Genomic DNA, 24,042 nt, shown 5'->3' with positions numbered 1-24,042 from the left:
GGTTGCACATGTACCCTGCCTGGGGATAGGATCACATGCCCCAAACTCTTCTTTTGCTTGCTTTCTTGAGCCATCCTCAAGTTTCAGAGAGCTGCATTAATAAGCTTCTTGCTTTGTTTTTTTTACAAACTACTTTAAAAAATCAATCTGCCCTATTGCCATTCATCAGGAAAGCATCAGAGAGAGCATAATGAAGGTTCCAGGGCTACATTCATGTTTTTTCTGGCTGATTTTATTTGATCTTTTTTAACATCTAACTCCTGTTCTTTCAGATTGGAGAAATATTCACCACTGATGACTGCTCTCAGAAATGCCAGTGCACAGAAAGCTCCACTGTTTTCTGCTCTGATGAAGTGTGTGGGTCTGGAGAAATCTGTGACATTTCAAACTACACTCGTGGATGCTACAGGAGTGAGTCAACCACTATCACATTGTCTTTGATGCTATGAAGTCTTGACCAATTTTAAAGAGCATCATTGGGTTAGGGGTAGTTGCAAGAGAGAGTGTACAGAAGAAAACCATGCAAGGCATCTTGCTCTGTTGCTTCACTGGAGAAACAGTGTTTCTTTCCCTTATTCATGTTGTCAGATACAAGAAACATGCTAAAATACAGGGGATGTGCAGCATTAGGAGTCAGCATAATCTAAGCAAGAACAGTTCTCTTCATGGTTGGATTGTCTGAGAGTCAAGTGTTTCTCCTTTTTTCCCAGGTGGCCCATGTATGCCAAATCCTTGTAAGAATGATGGCATTTGCTCTGAAACTTCCAACAGCACCTCCCTCCACTTCTGTGAATGTTCAGAACTCTACACAGGACCAAACTGTGAGGCTGAAAAAATAGGTAATAAAACTATTCTGTATTTCTCTGTCTGCATTAAACACATCATTTTCTAAAATGGATGTTGTTGTGGAGAAGAACTGGGCTCACTCTTCATTTTCATGATGTAGGTTAGTAACCCAGTGGGTGAGAGCCTGTGGTCCTCCAAGCAGAGAGAAGGGTCAGAAATCCAGTGGAGAGGTACCAGAAAGCAGGACAGCAGGGCTTGGTACAGCACACAGGACCTGGGTCTGACACCACTCCAGAAAGCCACAGAGAACACAAAAAATAACAAACAGACAGAAAAGGGTGGAGAAAAACCATTTCTGTTCACAGCATGGTTAGCTTTCAGTGACAGGGCTCTTGTTTGTTCTTCAGCTGAAGACCCTACCACAGAGGATTCAGACCACACCATTGCCATTGTCATCGGAGTTGTGGCAGGAGTAGCTGTTATTGTCATTCTCATCTCCTCTACAGTGTACCTGTTCAGGTAAGGCTTTTCCCAGCTTTGCTACATTCAGCAAAGACACCTCTTTTAGCTCCTGTAAACCTCAAAACTCTCACCAGTCACATACCTGCAAGAGCAGAAAGGAGCCACAGCATTGGGGATCTCTTCTGAGGAATGTGAGGAAAAACTTAACTTTTTTTATCAGGAGTGAACACATTCCATTTCTTTTACACAGGGCATATGCATCCCTTATCATAAAACTCTAGCTTCTCCAAAACCCAGTTCTGTTCATGCTCACAGCATTGTTTGATCTCTCACTATAAATAAGAATTGAAATTAAAATAGGTTGTTCTTTTCTTTTTTTTTTCCCCATTGTACAGAAGGAAGAGAAAGGTGGATACAGTTGTTATAACAAGGGATTCTTCTTTGAAAGGGTCCAGGGACACATTGGATGCCAGAGTACGTGAGCAAGATTATGGCTGCATTGTGAACAGTGCATTTGATCAAAATGAATCCCCAAATGCACCTCTATAGTTAACAATATTATTCCTAATAATTTGTCATACTTTTTACTCTGTATTTAATCATATTTCTAATATTTTGAGAAGAAATAATAATAAATTTATCATTGCATTTGTTGAAAACCTTTGTAACTGTTCATTTAAAATAGCTCTCAGATCTTACATTGTAGGCCCAAAATGAAATATGTTCTAACTGACGGAGGAGACTGTTGTCTTCAAAGGAAGTTTGAAAAGCATAAATTCCAGACAGACCTTGATGGTACAAATGTGCTGCACAACATGACATCCACACCTTGGAGACATGTACAAACCATAGGCTGATGGTCAGAATTCAGACTGAAAGAGAGTAGGTAAAGGTTAGATATCTGAAAGCAGGTTTAGGTTAGATCTTAGAAAGAAATTCCTTACTATGAGGGCAGTGAGGCACTGGAATGGGTTATCCAGAGAAGTTGTGGATGCCCTGTCCCTGAAAGTGTTCAGGGCCAGGTTGGACAGAGCTTGGAGCAATCTGGTCTAATGAAAGGTGTCCCTGCCCATGGCAGGGGATTGGAATGGGATGATCTTTAGGTTCCTTCCAACCCAAACCATTCTATGATTCTATGAACTATTTATAGCATCCCAGGCAGATCTTCATGAGATCTTACACAAATCCTTCCATGGGGTGGGGATTAGTTGACCGACATGGACACAGCTCTTTACCCCTCTTCTGGCAAGGCATGTCCAACTGGGGAGAGAAAGAAACAAGACACTGAGCTCACCTGAGGACAGATGTAATAAAAAGGATGAGCTCCATTCTCCTCTTAGAGTGAAGGGGACAAGAAGCAGGCTTGTCATCAGTGCCCAGTCTGTGGGGACTAAATAAGAGTATAACTTAACAAAAACTTTCTGAAGAATGAGATCGTGTCATAACATCTCCATGGGGGTCTTTGCAAACTCAGAAGCTGCCACACTGATGAATGTGAGAGGAGTTCTGCATCAACTCAGCCCCAGACCATACCTAGGACTCCCCTACATCAGGAGACCAAAGGTATTTGCAGCAATGCCTACCTACATGCTGTGTGTGAGACCCACCCCATGACAGACCACTCACAAAGCTCAGGGACTGAAGCATTGCCTGAGCCTTGTCCAAGCCCAGAACAGATTAGCAGGGCTATGAGTGGAGCTTTGAGACATAAAGCTCAAGCTGTTGTTTTGTTGTTGCACCATGATTAATTCATTTTAAGGATCCAGATGTTTGAGACTCTGCTATGGCAAACGTGGGGCTGTGCAGGTGAGAAAACTTTGGATGTGTGAGTGTGAAGTGTACAGGGAGTCAAGGGGGACACCTCAAAGGGACTCTGACAGGGCCTCAATCCCAGCTCAAATGCAGCAAGTGAGACTGCCAGAGTGGGTCCTGGATGGTTGGACAGAAGGATTTCCTTAACAGGACTTGCTGTTTTTTCTTCTGTAATGCTTGTTATTATTTAATTGCCCTTTTTCCTTTCCCTTGTGTCCCTAAACCCATGTGTACTGTTAGCCAGAGAAGTATTTGCAGTCTCTGTGGTGAGTTAGGTTATTCTGGGCTATTCAAAAGCACAGCAGCTGTCCATACACACAGGCTACATCTATTTTGGAAAGAGTATGAATAGAAAGGGCCTTTCAACCTCATTACACAATAAAAATGAATCAGTGAGAGAAGCCTACTCGTGCACAAATGAACTGTCAACTTTATGCTGGAATTTCACTGTGTTTATAATACCATCTTTGCTGCCTGTTCAGTGGCAGTTTCTATTGCACTCTCGTGCCTGCCACAGCATGATTCTGTGACTGCCAAGCAGTGCTGACCACACTCACCTCCCTTTGCCCTGGGTGAGAGCACAGGCCAGTCCTCCCCCTGCAGGATCCCAGCCCAGGCTCCCCTAAGCAACAGGACCCTGCTGTGCCCAGGTAAAGCAGATATCTGGGTTTCCATGTATATGTTTGGGGTTTTTTCCATACCACAAGAATTGCCTTGGTGATTAAATTTCCTCTGCAAATCTCTGCAAACAGTTCAGATTTAAAGAAGGGGATGATAGAGAAAGCAGAACTGTTGTTCAATGCTCCTCTGAATTAACCACGTCACTGGAAGACAGAAAGATGGCAAATCTTCCACTGCTCTCATCTTTTATATCAACCAGCTTGCTTGCCTGACTTCTGAAATGCAAGGCTTTAAATACTGCTTAGTTCAACTTACCCAGAGGACACTTTTCTCATTCGTTTTAGCACGCTGTGCCAGCAGCAGTAAAGGAGATGGCTGTACGGGCTCAGCTGTGCATATTTCTTGGACCGGGACCTTGGCAGGGCACAATCATGAAATTCCTTTGCTGTCCCAAAGGAAATGCGCAGGCCACGTTATAAAAACACATCCTAAAAATCCCTTTGCCCTAAAATTATTTCACTCAGAGCTCCACCTCCTTTGTTTCTCATCACGGTGAAGAAGTAGAACGGCAGCACCCCATTTTTCTCTCGAAAGGTTTCCTGCTGAGGGGTGCTCACTCACCGCTCGGCCGAGCGGGACCGGACCCAGCCCGCGGCTGGAGGGACTCGAGGAGCTGCGGAAGGCTCCGGGAAAGTGGCAATGGCTCGTCCTCCTCGGGGACAGGATCGGATACTCCACTAAACCAGTGGCTTTCGAAACAATCTCGGGAGCGGAGCGTCCGGATGGGAGGGACGGTGGGAGGGAGAAGGCGGTGGCGGTGGGACGGGACGAGATGGAAGAGGAGAGGGATGGGGTAGCTCTCGGTCAGCTTCGCCCGTGAGCCCGACAGGATCGGAGCGAGCGCCATCTTCATCCTATTTATAGCGGGAGCAGCGGGCCGGGAGCTCGGCCACGGCAGCAGCAGGCGCCGGGGTGAGCGGAGCTCGGGGGATGCGAGCGGGCGTTTCCAGCAGGATGCGGCCCCTCCGGGCTCTGCCGGGCGGCCGGAGGTGCCGCAGGGCCCGGGCACGGCTCGGCACCGGGGCAGCCCCGGGCAGCCGCGTCCCGGCACCGGAGCGGGCCCGGAGCTCCCGGCGGAGCCCCGAGCGGAGCGGGGCCGGGAGGGGAGCGCGGGCACGGCGGGCGGGCGGGCGGGGGCAGCCGGGCACGGCGGCAGCAGCCGGACCCCGGCCCGGCCCCGGGCGGATGCGCTGCCTGCGAGCGGGGCCGTTCGCTCCCTCGCCCTGCGCCGGCGGCGGCAGCGGCCCCGAGCCGGCTCCGGCCCAGCGGGGCCCCCGCTCCGGCAGCCGCTGCCCCCGGCGCCCGCCACTGACACCCTCCGTGCCTGCGCTCCCGCCAGCTGCCCCTGCACGGCCCTCGCCTGCCTGCTGCGCTCTGCCCTGCGCTCGGCCAGCCCAGCTGCGCCTGCACGGCCTGACTGCACCATCCCAACATGGCAGAAGGCAGCCGCGACCCCCAGCCCGGGGACCTGATCGAGATCGACCGGCCAGGTTACCAGCACTGGGCCCTCTACGTTGGGGATGGATATGTCATCAACGTCACACCTGTAGGTAAGGCTTGTGCCGCCTGGCAAGGTGCAGAGTGGATGTTGAGATGCCCCAAGAGCCCTGTCTCCTTCCATGTGCTGCTGCTGGTAGACTCTGTGTGTGTGGATGACCTGTCCAGGAGCAGAGGAAACCCATCTGAGGTTGTGGAGAGGCCAGAGATGGTCTACCTGCCTGCCTTATCTCTTCCCTGACTTCCCCAGATGAAGGAGCCCCATCTCTGTTGGTGAGCACCACATCAGTATTCACTAAAAAGGCCAAGGTGAAGAAGCAGCTCCTGAAGGTGGTGGTGGAAAATCATAAATGGCGTGTCAACAACAAGTATGACCGCTCCCGCACTCCTTTCCCTGTGAAGGAGATCATCCGGCGTGCTGAGCAATGGATTGACAGGGAGGTGCCATATGATGTGCTTACCAGCAACTGTGAGCACTTTGTGACAATGCTCCGCTATGGAGAAGGAGTCTCAGACCAGGTGAGTGCCAGGGGTGAGCGCCGGGTGCCTCCCAGAGCAGCTCCTGGCTGCTGGCTGTGAGCCGGCGCTGGGACACAGCCTGCAGCCTGCAGGGGACAGCCGAGTGCCCGGCGTGGGCTCCAAAGCAGCGCTGCCTCCCCTGCAGGCTCCCTGTGCTCTGTCTGCACCTGGCAGTGCCCTCTCACTGAGTGCCACCTCCTGGGGTACAAACCTGGGTGCTGCCCCTTCTGTTTTTGGGGGCCCTAGGAGGTGGGCCTCTCTCTGATTTATTTACCGTGATTATCCCTGCCTGTTCTAGATTATCCTGCTGGGTGGGGACTAAACATATGTGCTCCTCATATTTCCAGCCTGTGTTTTACTTTCCCTTTTATAGGTCACAAAAGCAGTAATTGGTACTACAGCAGCTGTAGGAGGTTTCATTCTTGCTGGTCTTGCCACCGTTGTTGTGAAGGGCTTGTTTGGGGACTCATCCAAGAGAGAGAAAAAGTACTACTGATGGGCTGTCAGGAAGAGCTCAGAGCAAGGCAGGGGGATCTCCTGGCCACAGCATTCACTGGTCAGCTTTTGATGTTCCTGCTATCAAGGCTTCCTAGCAACTCTGCCACCTTTGCTGTAATCATTAAATAATACTAATATAACAATAAACAATTAATATTTAATTAAATAAATTGTCAGAAATACAAACTTTAATTGCCAAAAAATCTTCTTTTATCTAACTTTGCATCCAAGTTCAACTGTTCAGCCTTGGTTTTTCCTGCTATATCATTAAGAAATAAAAAGTCAGGATTGGCACCATTTAAAGTGACCTCTGGCAGCATTAGCCTGGTTGACATTTCTACTTTTATTTCCTTGCCTATGATGATTTTTGTGGTAGTCTGGGCACATTTGCACTGGTGCAGGCTTTTCATCCCTTTTCATCAATTGGTTCCTGTAGGCTTTTTCTGTATATCTGTGATTTTAACCTCAACTTTCCAAAAAAGTCAAAAAAGTACTATTGAGGGTTTTCCAGCTGAGAGTCAATGTAGGTAGGAAAGCCCTGGCTGCAATGTCTGCAAAGGAGCAGGCAGGGCATGTGCAGTGTCTTGAATCTGTACTTGTGCTGCTTAAACTGAGAAACTCCTGGGAGCTCGGAGGAAGGGTCAGGTTTTATAAGCTATACCCTTCAGAGTTTCTCAGGAGTGCTCTGGTTTTGGCATGATGGTGTTATGCATGGTTTTTCCCTGCCTACAAAGTGTTTACAAATGTACTGAGCCACACCATTTCCTTGTCACAAAGCTGATGTGTGCATTGTCTTGGAAGAAAACTCTTCAGGCTAAGTGTGCTTTATTGTCCTTTACCTGGAGCATCTGCCTTGAGTGTTTGGAAGCAGGTTAGCTGCATCCCACCTGTGAGACACAGAGTCTGTGCTGCTTTTCTTACAGGCAACTGCCTGGACTGCAGGGACAGGTGAGAGCAGAAGAGCTGTGTGTGAGAGCCTGGCTGGTTTTGTCTGCTCTGAACAGGTTGTCCAGGTTTAACCCCAGCCAGCAGCAAAGCACCAGGCAGCCACTTGCTCACTCACTGCCCTGGCAGCCCCATCAGAGAGGGAATCAGAAGAGTTGAAATTAAAAACTTGTGACTTGAGGAAAAGTTGGTTTAGTAGGTAAACCAAAAGCTTTGCATGCAACAAAGCAAAACAAGGAATCAATTCATTGCTGTTTTAAGCAGCAGTTTTTCAGTGTTTGAAATAGCCAAGGCAAAGTTTCCAGTTGTATTTTGTACTGCCCTTTGTTACTACATCTGAACAAAGTTCTTAGTTTTAACACAGGGAAACACCTTACAATCAAACTGAAACTGAAACTCATTTCTGGATTCCTGGAAATGGAATCAAAACCTCTGTCATGGCTAAGCTATTGAGGTGGTTATACAGAACTTCTGAACTTTCCTGCTCTCAGAGCATTCTCTCTGCACACCCTGACAAGTGAGCACCGTTTGAGGGCAGCATATGGACCTCTCACATCTCTACTTCATCCTACAATAAAGAGAATTGGCATTATTTTATCTGGGGAATTGTCTTGCTGTTTGTGAAAGCTGCAACATTTCATAGAATGCAGAAGTTGGCAGTTGTACCAGGCATCTTTTGCAGTCAGGGTGATGTTGTTCATTGTGGGATGCCTTTCCTTGAGCCTGGTGGGTGCATTGACAGGATTTGGTGGAACACTGCCCAAACCATAAGGTGAGAGTGTGAGGAGGAGCAGCAAAATCCATCAGTTGCTACATTCTGCACTTCTGAGCCTTTCTAGGAAATGCTGGCAAGACCTGAGACCTGCTCAAGTTGCCATGGAGTAGAGTCAAGGCTGCTCTTTTCCTAACAGCTGAGAGAACTCTCATTGCCTGTGCTGTGGGGCACACCCAGCACAGGCACAGTGAGTCCCTAAAAAGAATGGAATTTATAGGACATTAAACAATCTGAATCTAGTGCACATCAGAGGATGAAAACCTGGACTGATTCAGTACAAGACAGGGAAGCCCCAGCATTGTGCAGCCCTGAGCCTGGCTCAAGGGCTTCACCTGGTCCTCTTCACTCTGTTTGTAGGTGGGATAATGTAAATCTAATCCATCAAGTTGTTGCTGCAAAGTTTTTTGCATTTACACAAGGCCGTTTGCACTGGCCATTTACATCCTCTCTGGGTTTGGTTGACTGGCACACAAGCCAGACTATAAACCTGATCCTGGAGCTGCTCTTTTACAAGATGATATCCTGCCACTTGTACAGAAGCGGTGTCAGGGTTGTTTCCTGCCGTGGAACCGAAGCACCCCTTGAGGGCAGGGGCATCTGGCAGAGAAGAGGTGGCCCAGCTTCCATGGTGGCAGGACCAGAAGCGGTGGTTTTGGCAGCAACCACCGAGCTTTTTCATCCAGCGGTGGTTTTGGCAGCAACCTCGAGAGCAGAGCCTGGAGCAGGCGGCGGGTGTGCCCCGACGGGCTGGCTCCGGGCCAAAGCCGGCAGCGAGCCCTGCGGGTTACACCCACGCGCACGGTGCTCCCTATTTATAGCGGGTAGAGGGAACTTTGAGCCGGGCCACGGCAGCAGCGGGACAGATGCTGAGGTGAGCGGAGCTCGGGGGATGCGAGCGGGCGTTTCCAGCAGGATGCGGCCCCTCCGGGCTCTGCCGGGCGGCCGGAGGTGCCGCAGGGCCCGGGCACGGCTCGGCACCGGGGCAGCCCCGGGCAGCCGCGTCCCGGCCCCGGAGCGGGCCCGGAGCTCCCGGCGGAGCCCCGAGCGGAGCGGGGCCGGGAGGGGAGCGCGGGCACGGCAGGCGGGCGGGCGGGGGCAGCCGGGCACGGCGGCAGCAGCCGGACCCCGGCCCGGCCCCGGGCGGATGCGCTGCCTGCGAGCGGGGCCGTTCGCTCCCTCGCCCTGCGCCGGCAGCGGCCCCGAGCCGGCTCCGGCCCAGCGGGGCCCCCGCTCCGGCAGCCGCTGCCCTCGGCGCCCGCCACTGACACCCTCCGTGCCTGCGCTCCCGCCAGCTGCCCCTGCACAGCCCTCGCCTGCCCGCTGCGCTCTGCCCTGCGCTCAGCCAGCCCAGCTGCGCCTGCACGGCCTGACTGCACCAGCCCGGCATGGGACAGGACAATTGCAAACCCCAGCCTGGAGACCTGATCGAGATAGACCGGCCACTTTACCAGCACTGGGCCCTCTACGTGGGGAATGGATATGTCATTCATGTGACAGGTAAGGCTTGTGCCGCCTGGCAAGGTGCAGAGCGGGTGATGGAATGCCCCAAGAGCCCTGTCTCCCTCCATGGGCTGTGGGTGGATGCTGTGTGTGTAGCTGTCCTTTCCAGGAGCAGGCAGAAACCCATCTAAAGTCCTGGAGGGGCCAGAGAGGGTCTGCCTGACTGCCTTATCTCCTCCTTGGGTTTCGCAGATGAAGAAGCCTCATCCATTTTGCTTAGCAGCTCATCAATACGTGCCACAAGAGCCAAGGTGAAGAAGCAGCTCCTGAAGGATGTGGTGAAAAATTGTAAATGGCGTGTCAACAACAAGTATGACCTGTTCCGCACTCCTTTCCCTGTGGAGGAGATCATCCAGCGTGCCGAGCTGTGCATTGACAGGGAGGTGCCATATGATGTGCTTACCAGCAACTGTGAGCACTTTGTGACAATGCTCCGCTACGGAGACGGAGTCTCAGACCAGGTGAGTGCCAGGGGTGAGCGCCGGGTGCCTCCCAGAGCAGCTCCTGGCTGCTGGCTGTGAGCCGGCGCTGGGACACAGCCTGCAGCCTGCAGGGGACAGCCGAGTGCCCGGCGTGGGCTCCAAAGCAGCGCTGCCTCCCCTGCAGGGTCCCTGTGCTCTGTCTGCACCTGGCAGTGCCCTCTCACTGAGTGCCACCTCCTGGGGTACAAACCTGGGTGCTGCCCCTTCTGCTAATGGGGCACATGGCTCTCACTGATTTATTACCCTGAATATCCCTGCCTTTTCTAGATTATCATCCTAGAGCGTTGTAAATATAAATGCCCTTCATGTTTCCAAAACCTGTCTTGTTTTCCCTTTTATAGGCCAGAAAAGCAGCTGCTGGCAGTGCTCTAGCAGCTGTAGGAGGTATCATTCTTGCTGGAGCTGCTCTTGTTGGGATGGCATTGTCTGAGAGCACATCCAGGAGGTAGTGCTACTGATGGGCTCTCAGGAAGGGCTCAGACCAAGTCAGGCAGAGTCCCTGGGTACAGCGGTCACTGGCCAGCTTTACAACACCTGCCATCAAGGATTCCTTGCAACTGTGCCAACCTTACTGTAAACAATAAACAATCCTTAATAAAATGTCTGCAATACAAAATCATATTGTCCTAAAATCCTCTTTTATCTGAATATAGTTTTGTGTGCAGGTTCAGCAGTACAGCCTTGCTTCTCCCTGCTATCCCATTGAGAAACAAAGTCAGTGATTTACAGGCATGCTCTAATTTTGGCATGATGGAGTTTTACTCACTTTTGCCCTGCCTATAAAGTGTACTTTTCCCAGGCTCTTCTGACTCCCTTTGGGAGCAGCAGACCCCCCAGTGTGGGGAGGTCTGACAGGAAAACCCAGTGGGGTCTCTCTCTATCAGCTGTTTGTTCCACTGTACCATTGAAGTTTTCTCCCATCACCCTGTAAGTGCAGTGGTTGCTGGCATTGGACCTGAATAAGCATGCCAGGAGATTTTTATGGTCCCTTCCAATCCAACCCATTCTAGGATTCTGCTCTTTCAGCTTCTAAAAAAACATTGAGGCTTAAAGAATTGCAAGGACAGCAAGGGGACTTTGCCTGCCAGAGCTGGGGCAAAGTCACTTCAGTGACCAAATGTTGATTCCAGTGCATTCACAGTCCCAGCACCAGATCAATCTTCCCCCAGCCAGCAGGAAGGCAAAGCCAGGGTCCCTGCAGTGCTGGGGGTGAGGGATGTGAAGAATGAGCTGTGCAGCACCTATGCTTCATCTCCAGGTGTACTTGAGCCACACCATTTCCTTGTCACAAAGCTGATGTGTGCATTGTCTTGGAAGAAAACTCTTCAGGCTAAGTGTGCTTTATTGTCCTTTACCTGGAGCATCTGCCTTGAATGTTTGGAAGCAGATTAGCTGCATCCCACCTGTGAGACACAGAGTCTGTGCTGCTTTTCTTACAGGCAACTGCCTGGACTGCAGGGACAGGTGAGAGCAGAAGAGCTGTGTGTGAGAGGCTGGCTGGTTTTGTCTGCTCTGAACAGGTTGTCCAGGTTTAGCCCCAGCCAGCAGCAAAGCACCAGGCAGCCACTTGCTCACTCACTGCCCTGGCAGCCCCATCAGAGAGGGAATCAGAAGAGTTGAAGTGAAAACTTTGAAGCTTGAGAAAAAGAAAAATAATTAATTCTTTGCTTTTGTTAAACATAAGTTTTTCAATGTTTGAAATCATCCAGCCGAGAATTCCTGTTGTTTTTCTGCTATCCTTTGTTATTACATCCTTCCCAATTTTTTTTTAGTTTTAATACAGGAAAACATGATATAACCAAACTGAAACTGAAACTCCTTCTTGGATTCCTGGAAATGCAATCAAAAATTTTTTTGCAGCTATACCAGTCAGGTGGTTTTACAGCTGGCAATGAGTACAGTCAAGGCTGTTCTTTTCTCAAAAGTTGAAAAAAATATCAATGTATGTGCTCTGAGGCACAGCCAGGACTGATGCAGCCCCTCCCTAAATGGAGAGGCTTTTGCAGGGATGTCAGCCATGTGAATCTGGTTCACATCAGAAGATGAAAACTTGGGCTGAAGCCGCAGCATCGTGCAGCCCTGAGCCTGACTCTAGGGTCTCACCTCACTCTCTTTACTGTGTTTGCAGGTGGGTTCACATAAATCTAATCTGTTACAGCCTAAATTGCTGCTAGTAAAGTCCAGGGTGAAGAAGCAAAAAAGACTTTTGCATAATATCCATAGATGTATAATTCAGTGAGATGTTCTGCTCTCAGACCCACACCCCCCCAAGGTCCAGCTCTCTCCCCCAGGGGCCTCCCAGCTGACCTTGGTCTCCAGGCAGTATCAAGGTGAGGCCCAATCAGGGAAAAGGGAGGGAGAGCCTCAGGAACACCTCTGTTCAGGCACAGGAATAGGGAAAGCAGCCAATGAGGTGTGACTTAGGAGAAGCCCCTCCAGGGCCTTCACAACTCCCCATTTTTTACATTATTAAGAAAGCTTTTCTGAAGGATCAACTGAATTAACTCAAAATGACAAAAACAATCAAAAGCGCCTATAAGACAATTTTCAAAATGTAAACAATTCTGAGTCCCCAATGTCCAAGCAGACTTTTTGGGGTGTCTTAGAGCTGGCAGGAGGGATGCGGGGTTTTCTTAGCACGGTTCTTCAGGAAACTGAGTCAGGAGAAAGTTTCTTCAGCAGGGGCTGTTTCTCTGTCTCCTGTGGTAAAGTGGTCAGCTGTGATAGACTCTGCCCAAGGTAGTGTAGGTGGTAGTTTGCCTCTTGGAAACTCCAAATAGAAATCATTACTTTAAGAAAAAATGGTTACTTTAGGGAAACTTTCCTTTCTTTCCCTCCTAATCACGCTCCCTCTGGTATTACAAAGGAACTCTGGGGGAGGGGATTAGTGGAGGGAGACCATGGGAGAGGGGAAAGGGTGGTAGGAATTTGTGGGAACATAAAAAAGGGGTAATAGGACAATGGAAAGGAAAAGGAGAAAGTGGGAGGTAGGCAGGAAGGCCACAGGAATTGGGGAAGGGTATTAGAAAAAGTGGGACTTATCGGACTGGAAGGTTCTTTCATTATCGGCATGGGCTTTTGGATGCAGGACAGCTCACCTGTGTTCTGTGCTCTTCTTGCTTTTAGACTGTTGCTGGGGCTTGATGGCTGTTGGTTTTGGGTTCTATTTCTTTGGTAGGTGTGTGGAAGACTTCTATGATGTGGATAATATCTCACAGGTTTGTAGTCTGGTGCATGTTTACTACCTTGCACTGGAACTCCACCAGGTCCCATCACATCGGCTGCTTGGGGGCCTTTTCTTCCTTGTATTATATTAAATTCCACAATTTCTCCATCTCCTAGACTGTGGAGGTATTTCTTGGGACTATTCTCTTTTATAGCAGACTGATGAACAAACACATCTTCTTTGTTATCATTCCGGGTTATGAAACCGGTTGTCTTTCTTGCATTGAGGAATTCTTCACCTCTTTGCAGGTCAGTGACACCTAAAATAACAGACCACAGAGCCACAGATCACTGGTCCTGTGTTTGCTTGGGATTATTTTGAGATATTCAGTGAGTCACAGGAGTGACCTGAGTTTCAAATTTGCAGACAAATTTGAGTACAAGCCTATAATATTCTTGATAGACAAAAAAGAAAAGCCTGTGCTTATTGCAGCAAGAGGACAGAAGCCTTGGCTTGAGTATTAACATCAATTATCCTTAATAACAGTAATTTCCATGTCCACAGTGAGCTTTGCACTGCTAAGATTTAAAGCCTTTACTAGCTGGGTCAGTAACTCAATGCTGAATTTACAAGGCAGTAAGTTAGGAGGATATTTAGGAACTTGTGCAGCACAACACACTTGATGTGACACAGGCAATTACTGTGATCCTACATCTGCTCTGGATATTTTGACATATCAATATTACTTATGCACTAAATCTTCAGCAGATGCAAGTCAGCTAAGAGATAGACAGCAGCTGAACTTCTGGCTGTGCATCTCTCTAGTTGCTGGGCTCTGTGCATCTTTAACTTACAAGCAATGAAAACTTGTTTGTAGAATTAACTAATGACATTTAATGAGCCCAAGGCTTGTTTGTGGGAGGAATCACATATATGCAGTTGCAGTGGGGCCAGTGGAAATCCTTTTAGGATTTCAGCTCCAACATAAGCTCTGATTAAAGTTTTGATTAAGGTCAAAACCACTATAAAGTTGCGCTTTTTGTATGACTGTAGAAACTCCACATGGGTGTTTTGTCTGCAAATATTTCTGGTAGTACTTTCATTGTACATGTTGTACTGCTCCTCCCTGATCTTCTGTGAAACAATGGCTATTCTTCACAGCCCAGAAGAAAATGAGAATTGAGGTAGGATTGCAATTCCTTCCACAGGAAACCAGAAGAGGTCAGGAAAGTGAGATATTTTCTGGGTCATTGATTACCCAAACTAATTCCATCCTGAACTTTGCATCTTTCTTGATAAAGTGAATTATTAATAACAGGTGACTGTTTTGTTTTTGACAAACTCACATTCTCTGTCTTCTAGCTGTGTAATCAGACCACTGATTTCAAGTTTATGAACCATCGTCTCAACAACTGGCATCTCAGCATACTCCTCAGGAATCTTTATATCTCAGGTGTTTTTCTTTATATTTCACTTGTTTTCCAGTGTTTGTCCCAGCCTTTCTCTTAATAAACACATATTAATGCAATATTTCTAAATCTACAGTCCTGGAAAACTGGAAACTGAAATTTGATGAGTTACAGTGACATTGTCATGGGAACAGAGCAGCCTTTGAAACAAGACTGATTTCATTGTTGCCATAGCACAGTCTTCCTGGTGTTGTTACAAGAAATCCTGCTCCTTCTGCTTGGAAGAAGCTGGTTGGGTATAGATTTTCAGCTGTCAGAACACAGAGCTTCTCAAGGGCCTTTGAAGGTGAAGACCATAGTGTGGTCTGATTATTTTTCAGCAAGCAACAACCAGAATCTCCCTCCCCTGCCTTAGACTCCAGTGTTTCCAAGTCAAATTAAGAGAGCAAATGCAGGCAGCCCTAAGTCACTCAAAACCCTTTCAGATCCAGGGGATTTCCCTGAATGTCCTTATCCAAAACAACCAGTATGTGACAGGTCTCCATGCCTTCACATACAGCTCCCCAGGCAGAGGATGGAAACCTAGGGATTTTCTGAAACTTGAATATTGAAAGCATATTGTTGGTGGGACTGCTTTTAAGAGTGCCAAATAGTACTCAATGATTAATTCTCATGAGTTTATCTTGATGTGAAGTAACTGAGATGGGAGAACACTCTGGTGGGCTGTGACAGGAATCTTATTTAGCAACTGCTGTGTGAGAAGAAACCATGCTATTGGAGAGGAAACAACTCACAACAGGGTTCTCAAAATATCCTGGTGATGTGCCCTTGGAGAAGGGTTGTGAGGCTGCAGTGTGGAAAGGGAGTGCATCTGCTTGGGCTGGTGCTGCTCACTCACAGGGCTGGACAAGCACTGCTAGCCTGCTCCCAGTCATCCTGGAGCAGTTTGAAAGCCACAAGGAGCCCCAGCTTCACTTCCAGATGTAGATTTTATATTTGCATAGCCACAGGCACTTTGTCCCTCCCACCTTGGTGTTAAAAATGGGTAAGTTGATTAGACCCTTTTGACACTATGCCTCAGCATAACTCCGAGATTCATGCCCCAGACTCTTTCTGTGAAAGAAACTTCTTTCTGTTTCTTTCTTTTGTCTTTCAGCCCAGCCTTGAGGTTTGTTCCCTCCTGGGCATGCAGTTCAGACTGAAGACACTCAAGGCTGAGCTGGGTGAAGACACTGTAATGTCATAATGGAAGTTAATTCCCCCCTAAGGAGCTGCTGGCTGACAAGGTGTGTCTGCCACACCACAACAAGGCCCATCACCATTTAGTCTGGCCTGTTAAGGAGAACTTTAAATAGATGTATTTATGTTTGATCACCACTAGCATCCCCTGTTACTAGCACAGGCACAGTGAAATTAATCTGGAAGCAAGCAGCTCTATTACAAAGCACAATGAATCCAGGACCTGTTGTGCCTCTGGGCCATCAAAGCCTCTTCTGTTTCCAGCACATTATACCTTGTTCTCAGCCTGATCATAATTGGCTTATTAATTAATTAATACTTCAGAGACACTGTGAAGCTGCTAAACATCACATAAAACCAACAAATATTTATATCTTATTAAACATAAAATAGGATATTTTGTAAGTAGAATTAAATTCCTTTACTGCTCACAGTTTTAAGCTTAGCTGACAGCTAGTCTTACAATACATTTAAAAATGTGAACATTTAGGAAAGGGTAATTATGCAAATAGACTAATGAGATCCATGCACACAGCAGTAGCTCCTCCTCGTGTTCTTGGCAAGAGATTACCAGCACCTTCTGAGCTGGATGCACATTGGACACATCTACAAAAAGAGCTTTATGTTGTGATGCCTTCCAGAGGATGGATTTAATTATATGAATTTATTCTGGCACACGGATCCAGTTTTGTTCTGCTGCTTATGTGAGACACTGCCTGCAAGGGTACCCTTGGTGAAAATCCCTCTGGCACTGCTTGAGCTGCCTGCCCTTTGGTGGTGGTGCCCTGTGAGCCTGTTCAACATGCACCTCCTCAGTGGGGCCTCACCAGAGCACTGCAGGAGGGCCAAGAAGAGATTGTACTACGTGCCTGCAGTCTGGTCCCACTGGAGGAGTTCTTTATTGGTTGACACTTATTAATTTCATCTCATTAATTTGCATCAGATAGTAATTTCCTCTCTGCTTTCTTAAGAAGTATTGGGAATGTGATTATTCTCCTCTTGCAATGAGTTTCTTCTTTCATTCATTATGGCATAATTATCTCTGTGGTGTTGAAGTATCTGGTGTACTAATAACTACTAATGATCCTGGGAGTTGATATGGGGTGTATGATTTGTCCTGGCCTCTGGAAAAGATTAACACTTTGAGCTTGGCATCACATGCACTGAAGTGCTGAAGTCTGTTATTGTATTTTGCAATACGAATTAAATAGTAAATGTTTAATATAATCAACTTTCATGTTTATATGGTTTTTCTTATTATTTCAATGATCTTTAGGCTTGGAATTGAGATCTAGCCTGCCAGGGTTTAGGAAAGTCCCTAAAGACATGTGACCTTTGCAGCTCTGATCTGTGGTCTCATGGATTTTGCAGAAGGTAGGTGGTATTTGACAAGCACCAAAATCAGCAAGACTTAATTTCAACAGAAGGAGCATTATCCTAACATTTACAAGATGAAAGGTTTATTGACTAGATTAAGAATATTTATTAACTGTGCTGAGAATGACATAATTGAACAGCCCTGTGCACATTCTCCTAATGCCCTCAGGGTAATTAAAAGCGCTCAGGCTGCTGCTGAGTTCTGTTTGCCTTGAATTAGCAGCCTCCTTCGTGGCTACACCTGCCACAGCAGTGCCCAGGTGTCTTCCTTAGAGGGAAGGAGCTGAGTAGGAAGCAGTGACACCCATCACACTCTGCCTCCCCAAAAACACTTGGGTAGCTCTCTTGAGAAAAAGGTTGACAAGGAAGGAGAAGAAATGACAAGGTAGTTAACTGTAGAGATCCAGAACCACCCCAGGCTGGGGCATGGCAGAGAGAAGAGCAGCTCCTTTCCTTCTCTTGCCTCCTCCCATCCATGGTACAATAGGTTCTGTACATTATGTATGAGGAGGTTGGGAACATTTTGTCCCTGAACCAAGTTTATGCCTTGCCGTGTCTTGATGTTTAGGGCCAACACTGGCCTCCCTGCTCTGTGTGCTTGAGCTGAACTGCTGCAACAGCAGAATCCAAAAACTAAAGAAATACATATTCTGTCAAGTAACTCCATTTACTTATGTATACATTTTCACTTTCTACTCCTAAGAGTACATAACTGCTACTTGTTTTTAATGTGGATAAGAAAGTCATATTACACCTTGACAGTGTCCAAAAGCTTAAGACAACTGTGAATTACTCAAGTCACAGTTTTTCTCCCTTCTGCTGCAAACTACACTAATAAATAGTAAATAATTTGCTGTCAGAGCAGATAGAGACACCTTCCTTTCAGAGAACCCTTGCATTTCTATCTCCTGTGCTGCTCCTGAGAACATCCCTTCATTCACAGTGCAGCTTCCATCAATCAGGACAGCATCACAGGGGAGACAGAACATTTTTCCACCTAAAAGAATGTGTCTCCAGGGAGTAAGTAACAAGATTCCTGTAGACCATACATACAAAAATGAACTTTACTTATGCACAAGTTTTGGGCAGGTAAAGTCTCAAGACATACACAGTATTAGCAGCCTTCTCCACTGTATTATTTTAAACCAGTGCTTCTTAGAAATAATACTGGCTGAAAAACAACAGCTCAAAGATCAGCCCTTTAAACCTCTCTCTCCAAGTGAGCATGGGTGAGGAACTGAGGCTAGGAAAGAAAGCACATACCTAGATGGGAGCCATGTGTCTAGACTCCTTAAAAACCACTTGCAAACTGCTTGACAAGATTTTTGTGTAATCAGCCTATAGCAGAGCCAGGAAGCAGGAAGCAGGTCTTGGAAGGCCAGAATTGTTATCCAGTTGTTTGTCTGTGAAATTAAATTTCCAAGCTGTTCTAGACTCTTAACACAAATTACCGGTTTCCACTGTATAATGACAGATGCTGCAGATACAGATGCATCATTACTGCATCATACAGGCTGTAACCACACTTCTTGCTGCCTTGCGCACTTCACCTCCCTCTGCCCCATTCCTCCTTTGGTGTGCAATTCCAGATACATTTCAACATGTTAGTTCATTATACAGGGTGGTGAGGAAAACAAGATGCAGGTGACGCTCCGCTCTTGGTGCAGATGGTAACCTGAACTTTGTTATGCTCCTCAGCGAGGTGGTGCAGCTTGGGAGGCTGCTGTGGATGGGAAAGTGACTGCAGCAAGACACCAGTAGTCAACAAGAAACAGAAAGTTATAGTTCTGTGCTAACAGCAAAAAAACTGAACTCAGAGTTACTTAGGGAGGTGCTACATCACTCAATAAAAGTCTGGATGTGAGTTCATTGAGTTAACATAGAACAAGCTGTGGTGGGAACATGGATCCAGTTTTCTGTTTGATTCCAATTCATGCCCCTGTATCTTCCTTGGCCTTCAAGGAGCAATTCCTGCTTCATGCCAGAGTCAGCACACTTAAATGCAGCCTTGCTGTCTGCAGTCCCTTAGTAGAAGGTTTATTTGTGCTCAACAGTTGCAGGATATCAACAGAACCACCAAGCTGTAAAGACTATCATTACAAAACTGCCTGCAAGAAGAAATACAGAAATTCTAATTTAGCTGGGTGTCTGAGCTTTGGCAGTTATTGCAATTTAATTCATACAGCTGGATCTCCTGAGGTAATGATGAAGTTAATTGTCATTGCAAGTCCATTAGACAGAATGCCTTATCTTGATTTAAAAATTGCAATTGCATAATGATGGATGTGAGTACTCTAAGTACAGAGGTACACTGACATCTCTGAGCACTTGTTCAGCATGGGAATGCTACTCATCCTACAGATACTGGAGATACAAAAATGTGATGTGCAGCCAACACACCTGTGCAGGTAAAAGCCTCAGCTTTTCACATGGACTTTGCCAAGATCAGTGAGAGGCAGCAATAAAAGTTCTCCTGGGCAGCACTACACAGACAGCACTTCAGCTTCCCAAGGAACATCTCAAAAGGCTGAATCTTGCCCTTGCTCAGTAATTCAGCTCAGAAACAATGATTTTAGCAGTGAATTTGGAGGCAACATAAGTTGTGCCTGGCTCTAAGCAGCACGTGATCTTGACAAACAGGTCAGTGCACCTCAGAGCTGCCATCCCTTCACTCCCTCCACCACCTCTAATCACACCATGCCATCTTCAGCAATTGCAACTCTCAGTGTTGACCTCTAAGCCTTATGTCTTCCTAAAGATTAATAAAACATATCAGGAGTCAGGAATCCCCTTGCCTGGCTGGTGATGCTGTGCAAGGGGCACCTCAGGACAGGGTTGTTCCTCCTGGCTAGGGAACAGCTTATCAGCTCACACATGTCTGTAGCTAGAAAATGTTGGCAGACAATTCTCTTTGGCAGCAACTATGTTGAACGTCAGACTTTGTCATGACTGTAAGTCCTGCCTGTAAGTCGTGTGATTTCCCAGCAGAGCCATCTAACAGAGGCAGCATTTCTGATGATACAGAACTGCTACTCAGGACACAGTACACAAATATGGGGGAGGGAGAAGACTGAGTTAGCATAAAAATCTTTGATCTTTTATGATTTAAGAAAGTCACTGTGGATATGATATTTATTTGGAAGAAAGAAAACCTGATGGTCTGTGAGGTCAGCAGTAGTCAGCCTTAGACTACTGCTAAAATAATGGTTTGATTTCCTTGTACTTGCATACTTTTAGCTGCTCTACATTCTGTCAGCCTTATGACAACAGTCATCACTCACTTTTATGTTTTATGTTAAAACAGGCCACAAGCCCCACGGATATCTGAGAGCACAATTTTTATTATTGTGGAACTTAAATAACAGCAAAACGTTTAAATGATGTTTTTTTGGAGATTTACTCACCATTCGGATTCTCTGAACTAGTGACAGACTATTCTGGAGAGCTAGTGGAACTAAAATAGCCATTGAAAGTGTTTTCTGCATAAGGATTGGAACTTAAATGAATTATTCATCTGACAAATTTGGTCCCTCACTGAAAATTTAATGCATTCTTCAACATTCACTAGAACAAAGAGAAAGACACTAAATCAGGGTGCCAGCCCTTGGACATTGAAGTTGTATCTGGACTGAACTACCACAAGCTTATGAGGACCAGTCTGCCTCCAGGCACTACCATTAGTATTTCAAACATGAGGTTTCAGCCTTGGATGAAAATGCAAAGTTTAAATTAAATAAATTTTTCAGAGTGCCACACTGGAGTTCTCTTCAAAACCTCTCTCCAGAGGGCACTGAAAGGTTGGTAACATCAAATCTAACCCTTTTCAAGAGCCCTGGAATTTTCATGAATTTTGTAGGGTTTCAAAAATACTTCAGTAAAAGTTCAGGAACATACTGGTCTAGAGTCCCAGCATTCATAGGTGTCTCCCATTTTAAGGACACTCATGTGGCATCCATAGCCCAGTAAAGTGAACACAGATAGCATGACAATATCCTGCATACAGAAACACATGCCTGGCATTTCTATATCCACACTCAGCAAGTAAGTATCCATAACTATTTCCCCTCTTATCCACAAGATGTATTTGTTTTGTCCTCTCTAGAGGAAGATCAGTCCTGCAGTATTTCCTTATTTATTCAGGAAAACACATCCCATGTCTATGTCGTGGGAGAAAAGGAAGTTATGAGGTGAAAAAGAAATTAAAAATATCAATTTTGCAAATATTTCCCTCTGTGCTTTGCTGTTGAGGCCGCAAGCAATCCCAGCAGCAGCATTTCTCTGGTGATTTTTAGTTTCTGGACTACTAAACCAAGGCTGTTAAAGAGGAACAAGTGTGCCTTAGCTGGACTAAAATAAAGATCATTAGCAAGAGCCTCCATGAAAGGGCAGTTGTGATTTGGCTGTGGTTCCAGCAGCTGCAAAAAGCACAAGCATTCCAGGTCTGTGTTGCTGCTCAGTCAGGATGCAAGATGTCCCTGTTCACAGGAAAAGTTCTGTCAGGAATGAGGGCCAACAGCAGAGGAGAAGGACATCAGTCTTTGGCAGTACTGCTCTCCAGGAAGAGACTCAGTCACCATAAGGGAAATATTTAGCTGTTACAAGCATGCAACACCTCCTTAGCTTCCTATCATTCCCTGCAACCTTCTGCCAGGAATGTGTGCTAATAGCCAAAAAAGAGGTTCACCAGCTCTCCACCATGGATTATGTCTATGAAGTATCAGCCACCCCATCCCAAAGCACCCAGGTGAAATCTTCATAACTGTCCCCCCAAGTGCTGGCCTGACTCACTGACCTCTTTGAAAAGGAGCAGAGGTGATCACAGTGCTTAGAGTGGCAGAGGTTAAACATTACCTGGCTCTCTTGCAGGTAAGGCTGTATTTCAGCTGCAGGCAAGCAGTTCTTTATCTCCTCAACCCAACAATTACCACAGGCTTACCAAGACTTGATGATTTTATAGCGTCAGTGATATCTAAACATAAATCCCATGCCTTGCTGCAGATGCTACTGCAATGCTACTGCTGCTGTCACTGTATCACATGCAGCAACATATTAGTTTTGTCAGGGAGTTTGTAACAGGACAGTGAACTTTGTCTTCAGAAAATGTTACTGTACCTAAAAGACAGGATGTCAGGAGTACCTCACTAAAGCTGCTCTTTGGTGCCTCCAGCTGTAAGGAACGCAGAGAGCATCTAGCCTTCCCCTTCCCGAGGCTTTTGCTGTGAACTGGGAACCCATGAAAACCTGGGAGACATTTCGAGGAATTATTATGAAATATTTCTAGTTTGTGTCAAGTTGTGTGGCTTTGTGTGACAGGCATTTACAATTAGGTAAACTACTGTGGGTAGGAAGGTATTTACTCCAGTTGCTTATGTCAAACTTGTCAAAAAAAGATGACAAAATTGCTTTGAGTCAAATAAATTTTTTTTCAAGTTGAAATATTGTTTGTTTAAGTTTGTTGGGTATTTTATTTTTATTCTTAGCTATTATTTTTTATTTTCTTAGTTATTTTTAGGTTCAGGCTAGATTATTTTCAGACTCTACTCTGGTGCAGGTATGTTGACTCAAAACAATTAATGATTTCTTCGGATTTTCTCTCTGTTCCCCAAGCTGATTTTTAAATCTAAAACCCAAATAAGTCTTTCCCAATTGATTCCCAGCTTGCCTCTTTCCTGGCTTTTTGTGGCAGCACATGAGTGCTTTAGCATACAATGGTGGGAAAATACAGTCTCCAGTAATAAAGTGCTTCTCAGCCCCACCCAGTAAAAACATGGGTTAGCTCCAAGAGTGGAAAACAAGCTGTGAAGTCAACTCTAAAGGCACAGCTCCTCTGCACATCTTATCCAAGGAAGGAAGAGTTCCTCTTGGTCCAAAGCCCTACTGATTGACTATCTTGTTGTTTTATCCAGCTGGGGACAAAAATTGCAAAATGCAGTGAGGAGAAAGGCAGATTAACATCAGTGGGATAAGAGAGTATGTGCAGGTAGAAGCTACTTTTTTTCTTAGTAGGTAATACTTGCAGGAATGTGAAGTATTGTTGCATTTATGTATGGCAAATACAGCACAGCAAAGTGAGCAGAACTCTATATCAAAGGTTAACAGATGAGGGATATGAGCTGATGATTGAATTGCATCTACAATTACGGAGAAACCAGAGACTAAACCTCAGATGGTTCAACTTAAAAGCATGCCACAGATTTTTTAAAAAATTATTTTGAGGCCTAACTGGCTCCACATCTTTTATTTCAAGCCTTAGGTCCTTGAGGTTAATAAGCTCTTCAATATTTGCTTCTTCTGGCGCTGGTAAAACTGATGCCAGGAGGCAGCCAGCTGTGCAGAACCTGCCCTGGTAAAGAAAGCTCACCCCACAAGGGACAGCATGTCCTTGAAGGATCATAATTTGTAATTAATACATTCCATTCTACAGTTTAATGGACATCCTGAAAAAATACCTCCTGCCAAAAAACCAAATAATGAAATCATTCTGTTTTGCAGGTCAACAATTTTTTACCCATAAAATGCAAATATCACTTGCTAAAAACTAAGAGTGCAAACAGGTTTCCTGGTACCAGTGAGCTAGCAAGAGAGTGCTTCTTGCTCCCATCATGGGAAAAGCACAACGGTGCTGGGAGTGGACACTTCCAGAAAGCTTTGGCTGTTTGTAGCTCCTTTCAGCTCTGGAAGCCAAGTATTGCCAGAAGGGTTAAAACTTCCAAAAAGAAGCAAGACACCGAGTAGCAGTATCTGAAACTCCACGAAGAATCCCAGAGACACCTATGCTCAGCAGCCTCTATCAGGAGTAAGTTCTACTTGTTTTCTCAAAGGAGATCTGCCCAGGGGAGTGCTGCTATTGCAATTAGCTACTTTTCATCTGGAGCACCTCCCACCCTTAGGGAC

General features: G+C 46.4%; 3 protein-coding genes across 4 annotated transcripts; 2 read left to right on the top strand and 1 right to left on the bottom strand.

Annotated features, from left to right (window-relative positions):
• Positions 1-214: 214 nt before the first annotated feature.
• On the bottom strand, positions 215-4,594 carry LOC139594976 (uncharacterized). Of its 2 annotated transcripts, XM_071437760.1 has the most exons (4): positions 4,303-4,594; positions 3,997-4,126; positions 2,543-2,638; positions 215-2,120 (listed from the first exon to the last, which is right to left on the bottom strand). In XM_071437760.1, exons 1-4 carry the CDS (start codon positions 4,592-4,594, stop codon positions 2,000-2,002), a joined length of 639 nt encoding a protein of 212 aa, XP_071293861.1. In that variant the 3' UTR covers positions 215-1,999. The 2 variants fall into 2 exon arrangements, with proteins under 2 accessions (XP_071293861.1, XP_071293862.1); XM_071437761.1 differs by lacking the exon at positions 2,543-2,638 and having other exon boundaries at positions 215-2,508.
• Positions 4,505-6,447, top strand: LOC139594978 (phospholipase A and acyltransferase 1-like). The gene is made up of 4 exons (XM_071437762.1): positions 4,505-4,653; positions 5,081-5,291; positions 5,489-5,757; positions 6,131-6,447. Exons 2-4 carry the CDS (start codon positions 5,174-5,176, stop codon positions 6,251-6,253), a joined length of 510 nt encoding a protein of 169 aa, XP_071293863.1. The 5' UTR covers positions 4,505-4,653; positions 5,081-5,173; the 3' UTR covers positions 6,254-6,447.
• A 1,491-nt stretch (positions 6,448-7,938) lies between these two features.
• Positions 7,939-10,576, top strand: LOC139594979 (phospholipase A and acyltransferase 1-like). The gene is made up of 4 exons (XM_071437763.1): positions 7,939-8,846; positions 9,268-9,472; positions 9,668-9,936; positions 10,299-10,576. The coding sequence occupies exons 2-4, from the start codon at positions 9,361-9,363 to the stop codon at positions 10,404-10,406; spliced, it is 489 nt and encodes a 162-aa protein (XP_071293864.1). The 5' UTR covers positions 7,939-8,846; positions 9,268-9,360; the 3' UTR covers positions 10,407-10,576.
• The last annotated feature ends 13,466 nt before the right edge of the window (positions 10,577-24,042 follow it).

Source organism: Agelaius tricolor, unplaced genomic scaffold, assembly GCF_023055355.1.
Source record: "Agelaius tricolor isolate 1412-34295 unplaced genomic scaffold, bAgeTri1.0.p SCAF_12, whole genome shotgun sequence".
NCBI classification, from domain to species: Eukaryota; Metazoa; Chordata; class Aves; order Passeriformes; family Icteridae; genus Agelaius; species Agelaius tricolor.
Note: the sequence above shows the minus strand (reverse complement) of the source record. Positions and strands in the feature narration are given on the sequence as shown.

Bases quoted from the DNA above. Each gene is read 5' to 3' on its own strand.
- LOC139594979 (XM_071437763.1), top strand. From the start codon at position 9,361: ATGGGACAGGACAATTGCAAACCCCAGCCTGGAGACCTGATCGAGATA. The intron at 9,473-9,667 runs GTAAGGCTTGTG...TGGGTTTCGCAG, and splicing joins ATATGTCATTCATGTGACAG to ATGAAGAAGCCTCATCCATT. The intron at 9,937-10,298 runs GTGAGTGCCAGG...TCCCTTTTATAG, and splicing joins GAGACGGAGTCTCAGACCAG to GCCAGAAAAGCAGCTGCTGG.
- LOC139594978 (XM_071437762.1), top strand. From the start codon at position 5,174: ATGGCAGAAGGCAGCCGCGACCCCCAGCCCGGGGACCTGATCGAGATC. The intron at 5,292-5,488 runs GTAAGGCTTGTG...TGACTTCCCCAG, and splicing joins CATCAACGTCACACCTGTAG to ATGAAGGAGCCCCATCTCTG. The intron at 5,758-6,130 runs GTGAGTGCCAGG...TCCCTTTTATAG, and splicing joins GAGAAGGAGTCTCAGACCAG to GTCACAAAAGCAGTAATTGG.
- LOC139594976 (XM_071437760.1), bottom strand. From the start codon at position 4,594: ATGAAGATGGCGCTCGCTCCGATCCTGTCGGGCTCACGGGCGAAGCTG. The intron at 2,639-3,996 runs GTAAGTTGAACT...ACTCTTATTTAG, and splicing joins ATGAGAAAAGTGTCCTCTGG to TCCCCACAGACTGGGCACTG. The intron at 2,121-2,542 runs GTGAGCTCAGTG...ACTCTCTTTCAG, and splicing joins TTTATTACATCTGTCCTCAG to TCTGAATTCTGACCATCAGC.